Below are 6,000 nucleotides of genomic sequence, written 5' to 3' on the forward strand. Positions count from 1 at the left end.
GACCAAAGGAAGACCAAAGAAAATAAGACAAGCTTTATATCACATCCTTCAGTCGCCACAAACACAATGACAAGCAGCACTGAAAGGCCTCTGCTACTGTCAGCCAAATAAACAGTTACTGATCTAAACTGGTTCATCAAGTGGAGTTTTAAAGTAGTACACTAAGTGCCTAGCAACCTGGCCCTTTCCCCTGGGCGCTAATTGTCCCCCATTAATGATTACACTATTCATAAACCTCTTAATTGTACAACATTGTCGCTTTAGTAGTCCCCTCTTCTACAACATTAATAGAGCACAATTAGCGACAAGGCTCTATCCACAACAGCAGTGAACTCAGATGAGCTCTGAGCCAACACAAAGCAGTTTTGTTCCTATTCACTGAAGCTCAAAGAGAGACAACGTGATTACAAACATTAGTAAGAATACTGAGCCCTTGCTTTCTCTGTCACGATTGGTGACTTTTTTTGTACTCATTAAATGTTTGAACAGTTTTATCACATAGCGGAATGCAAGCTGAATGACAATAGGAGCAGCATTCATATGTTCATAAAGACTAACCTTAACTGACTAACTTTCCTCAGTGTATTAAACAGAAAGGACAAAATGTTATTACCTTTGAAATACAAGATGAAATCTATTTTTAATATGATGAATGACTATCCAGTTCCTTACCTGCACATTCTCTCTGAGATCTGTGGCCTCCCTGATAGGCTGGGTGGAGGCTCTAAAGAGCTCGTCCACTATCTTGATCCCTGTGGTCTTTGTGGAGGTGTACTCCCGGGCCTTCCTGCCCTTCCGAACAGACAGGCCCCTCTTATGCGCCTTGCCTCCACCTCGCCTGTTGGTGATGGCTACATGGACAAACAGGGTGGTGTTGGGCAGGAACTCCCCGGTCAGACACTGGAGAGGGACGTGTCTATAGCCTGGCTGCAAGCACTCGAACGGTATTGTGTACTGGCCGATGAACTCGTCACCAATGTAGTCATCATCCAGCACCACGAAGCGCAGTGCTGCCAGTTCAGGTAAGTTGATCTGGAATTCAAAGCTCTCATCGAAAATGGGGTTGTCACCATTCTGGGACACAGTCTTGGTCCTCTGCTCGGCACAGTCAGCTGGGATTCCGTGGATCTCCACATAGATGTAGGGCTCCACAACGTCACCCTTGGCAGCAGAGCCACGGGGCTTGGGCAAGTTCTGCCCGCTGATGACCTTGATGTGAAGGAGCTGGGCGGACACACCCGGCAGAGAGTCGCGAGCATTGGCACTGAAGTAGGACACCTCCTCCCTCATGATGGCCGGCCGCAGTACATAGCCACAGTTCCCATTCTGCCTGAACCAGCCTAGGTTGAGGTCCATCATCAGGCCCGGGGTCTGGTAGTTCATGGCCACAATCTGGCAGCCGCACTTCCAGAAGTCCTGGGGGTTCATGTTACTAGCATCAATCCGCATGGGTGTGGGATATACCCTGGAGAGAAAGCGCTTGTTATAACAGACAAAATCCTCTGGGAACTCATTGGCAAACCTGTTTGCATCCACCTCATTGAAGGAGCAGATCTCCCAGTATTTCTGGTCCCTCTTAGAGATTTCAAAGTCCCTGAACTGGACTGACTTACAGAGAGACACAAGATCAGACAGCTCCCTGCACAACCTGAGTCTCTTACAGCCCAAGCCATTCAGCTGGTCCTTCTCATCAGCCCCCACTCTCCTGGACATCTCCAGACCCTCCTCCTCATCCGTCACCTCCCCCTCAGTGTCCGTGCAGCTGGGGGGCAGCCTCTTACCCTTCAGGAGGATTTTACCTTTGAGTTTCTCTGGGGAGGGCAGGTAGTGTTCCTCCTTGTTGGGGGGTTCAACATACAGCTTGTCCCCAAGAATCTTCTTCATGTGCTGGGCCATGACCCTCTGCTGGGGGATGCAGCAGTGGGTTACCAAGCAGAGGATCAGGGGATACTCAGAGCTCTCAAAAGCGTATTGGTTTATAATGTCCAGGACCTTAGAGAAAGCTAGCTGTGAGGCTACAGAACTGCCTACATACACCACTGGCTCATTATCTGGGCCGTCCCATACGATGACCTCAAGGCTGCGACAGCCCATCCTCAGAGCTCGGATGTAGCTGCTGATGTCTGAGGAGCCCCAAAAGTGGTCTTCCAGGAGGGAGGCGTTGTGTGAGGAGTTGATGTAGTAATGGGACAGGGGCTGGGTCATGTCCTGGCACACACGTTTGTGCTGGGGGTCGAAGATGTGGCACTCGGAGGAGAGGAGGTAGTGTGTGAAGCCGTCAATGGAGAGGTAGCCCCGCTCCCTGCCTTCGGCAGATGGCTCAAATTTCTGAACAATATCCCTGCACATGTCCTCTGTCACACCCTCCACACCCTGCTCCACCTCTACAAACAGCATTAGATCTTTACTGTCCAAATACTCCTTGTTACTGGAGAACTGCACCAAGAGGAAGAAAATCTCTGGCCGTGTGCAGAGCTCACAGTAGGCCTCCACAAATGTGTCCATGTTAATGCCCTCTCCGTATTGGTCTTTGGCCTTCTGGAGCTCCTTGAACTTCAGCTCAATCCTGGACTCTTTCATTCCTGGATTGAGCCCTTTAATGATCTGGGTGGCCCTGAACAGGTCTATGTGTCCCTCCTTCTCCATATCCGCCAGGTCAAACACTGAGCCAATCCAAGAAGTTCGCAGGCTGGGCTGGCTGGGCTCCACCATGTCCACAGTATGCCGGCCATAGGACACCAAGTACCTCAGGCCCATCACCCAGCTGCTGACTACATCTGCTGTACTGGCCACCAAATCTAAGGACTCATAGTTATCCCCATAGATGATAGAGAAAGCGCATTCATCAGGGAACTGATCGGAGAGGCCATTGCTGCGCAGCACTGGGGTCTTCTTCCCCAGACGGACCTCCTTAATGCTCTTGATCTCCAGTTTGGCCTTCTCTGAATCCTTCTTGGACGGCTCCCAGCGCAGCCAGTGCATGTCTGGGTCTAGCAAGAAGTAGCGGTTGTACATGCGTGAGTTGGAGCGCACCTTCTTCATCTCACAGCCCTCCATCATGAAGGCCATGCAGGCAGCTGTGCTGTTAATCTTGCGGTCACTCGGCATGGAGCTGAAGGAAACCGTCTTCTTCCTCACCTGCCTCTGCTTGGAGCCATCCTGGAAAGAGAAGGGGGGGGTGGGGGTTGGGGTAGAGAAAGATTTGTTGGTTACACTTTGTGTCTGAATTCAGGATACAGCAGTGGAGCCTAAGCTATGATTACATACACTGGAGAGGCGAAAAAAAACAACAGGAGACAAAGAGCAGAGATGGCCCTTCATCACAGTGAGGCTTTATACCTAGATGGATGTGTGCACAATAAATCAAAAAAAAAAAATCCTAAATCTAAACACAGGCTGTCATGCTGCTGAAAGGTAAAGATGGAGATGATTTACCTCCCCCAGTGGTGAACTGTGCTGAGCTGCTGAACGCACAGCTCTGACAGACTATATTAACCACCTGCCATCAAACACCCAGTTATCAACTGCTTGGTGGGAATCTTTATTTTCTTTCTCTTCTCCCCAGGGGCCAGCCAACATGCTGGGGCCCATCTTTACAGAGCTAGGATGCAGTAGTGGATGGGCCCCATGAAGCGCCTGCTTTGACATTTGATTATTAAATTGGGAAAAAAAACAATCACTCTTTATAAATAGATTCAAAGCAGCTCTTTGTATGTCAGACGAAGACATTAGCCTCGGAGATAATCACATGCCTGTTTAAAATGCATAACTCCTTGTCTAATTATTCCACTCATAGTTCAAATTGCATAACATCATGTGAAGACAGTGTAACTTCTGCGGTTGTCCCTCAAGACAAATTGTAATATAATGCATGCCACATGAGGTCTGTTTCTTTTTAAAAGAGCAGTGCTTGCTGTAATGATAGGGTATGAAACTGCATATACGATTTCGGCTTGGCTCAAATCTCAAGTTAAGGGCCTTAAAGAGTTGCAGGGTTTCACATTACCTTATAACTGCAAATGAGATTTGCTAGTTAAATATTCATCCTGTGGGCAACCTCTTATAAATACATGCATTTCTTGCCAGTGGATTCCAAAGGCACTGCAAAGTTTGTTGAAGCTCTGAGGAGACCGTCTCTCTCTCAAAAACAACTCTGTCTGTAGCCTAACTCATGTGAAAGTAGTAAAACAGATGCTCCACACACCACCTGCCATGCCACGGCTGAACTTTAGCTGCTTGCAAGTCAAGTGAGCCTAGCTGGCACAGAGCAGACAGACAGTCCTGCCCTACTTCCACACAGGACTGTGGTAGCTGGATAGCCTGGATGCAGCTGGCCTGGTTTGGACTTGGAAAATGCATACCACAGAGTACAGTACATTAGTTAAGTTTAAATCTGAACTTAAACTGATCCACAAATTACTGTGTTATATATTAAGGATTCTAGGGCACAAGCCACTGAGATTGTCATCGTTGAAAGACAGACAAAAGACAAATTATCTTTGTGAGCCGTAATACCCCGGTGACACGCCAATGTAAGCAAAGCCAATTAATCTCAACTTCTTTCCCGCCCTCTGTGTCTTTAAGGCCTTTTTTGTTTGAATAAAGCAAGAGAGGGAGGCAGAGGGTCCCGGGGTTGTGGACGAGTGTGCATGTCTTCCCCACAGGACAATGGCTGCCTATACAGGTCTGATGGATCTCCCCAGAGCATGGTTCAGCTCCAGCCACAGTGAAGCACCTCGGGGCCATCCGTCTTCCACCTGACGGCCAGAGGCAGATGACGCCCGACACCTCATCACGATTAATGAGCGCCACTTGACGCAAAGCCGGGGAAATGACACAATCATCGCTCTCCGGCTTTGCCCTTGTTTGATGACCTCTATCTCGTCTCTCTGCTCAACATAAGCACTGAATACCCTCATTCCCGATGCACAGATTTGGAATTCCTCAAAGGCGGGTTTAATAACGCTGTACAACCTATGGAAAAAAAATGAGAATAACTTTGAATAGAGTTACAAAGCAAGGAAATTCTCTACAGTGTTTTCAGAGGTCTCACGCCCAGATGGAGCACTGTGGCCCAGTGGTGTTGAGACCACCCAAGTCAAAAGGTTTGAGATGATAAAATAGAGCCTGGAGTCACCGGGAGAACAGGCGAAAACTCCACCTGGGCACACCATGGGGACTGCGCCACAGGAGCAGTAAAAATTTGGCCTTAAATGCAAGCATTTATTTTCTCCCCTTCAAGAAGCACTTGACATTGGCATGCAGTTGTTGTGTGAGCTGGTGCCAAGAACCGTGGCCACATGGTAAATCAGAAACCAGCTCCAAGACCAGGAGGGTAAGGAGGGTAAGGTCTGTTGGTTCAGCTGGAGGAGAGCACTATTCCAGCTCTCTCACAGAGTTAATCTAGGAGTAAAGGGAACGTGTCAACCACTTCACACAGCAAGTGCCACATGGACCAGGGTATCACTGCCCACTCCTACTGCTGTCTCCCACAGCCACTCCCTACGCTCCTGTTTCCTCACAAATATCATCCTTCCCCCTGCCCACCCTAGTGCTTATATAGATAGTGATGCATCTGGAGGCCGTAATCATGAGATCACATTTCAACCCCCATCCTGTGCTCTTTAATCTCCCTAGCCACCAGCTCCCGCTCTTTTTGCCTCCTGTGACAGAAAACTACAGTCAACAGCTTCGCCGGTGGTCAGAAAGTCTATTTTCAAAACCAAAAACACCAAAAAAGCGAGTCAGTATTTCCTCCGTTTTGGTCTTTTGGAGCTGTTTACAGAATCAACCAGATGGAGATCTACGCTGGCCGGGGTGTTGGGGATATGTGAAGAAAGCTCTGTGAGACAGAAAGCAGATTGAGAGAGTGGGAGGAGGGCGAGATAGCAGGAGGGGCTCTGGTCAGGTCTGATTGTTTCCAGGCCTTCTTTGGGGAAGAGCTGTGGTCACAGAAGGTCAAAGGGCATGAGGGTAATCTTGTGTTTCATTAGCATGCTG

At 48.7% G+C, this 6,000-nt stretch overlaps 1 protein-coding gene across 1 annotated transcript in view; it reads right to left on the reverse strand.

Annotated features, from left to right (window-relative positions):
* Positions 1 to 6,000, reverse strand: part of stat5a (signal transducer and activator of transcription 5a) — a 129,373-nt gene that overhangs the window by 25,642 nt on the left and 97,731 nt on the right. The window contains 1 exon segment of the mRNA XM_071545535.1: positions 673 to 3,159. Coding sequence (XP_071401636.1) covers positions 673 to 3,159 — 2,487 coding nt within the window.

The sequence above is a fragment of the Centroberyx affinis genome, unplaced genomic scaffold (genome assembly GCF_046629955.1).
Source record: "Centroberyx affinis isolate AG114_WGS23_722 - 3 ecotype Tasmania unplaced genomic scaffold, CSIRO-AGI_Caff_v1 ptg000255l_1, whole genome shotgun sequence".
Taxonomy (NCBI): domain Eukaryota; kingdom Metazoa; phylum Chordata; class Actinopteri; order Beryciformes; family Berycidae; genus Centroberyx; species Centroberyx affinis.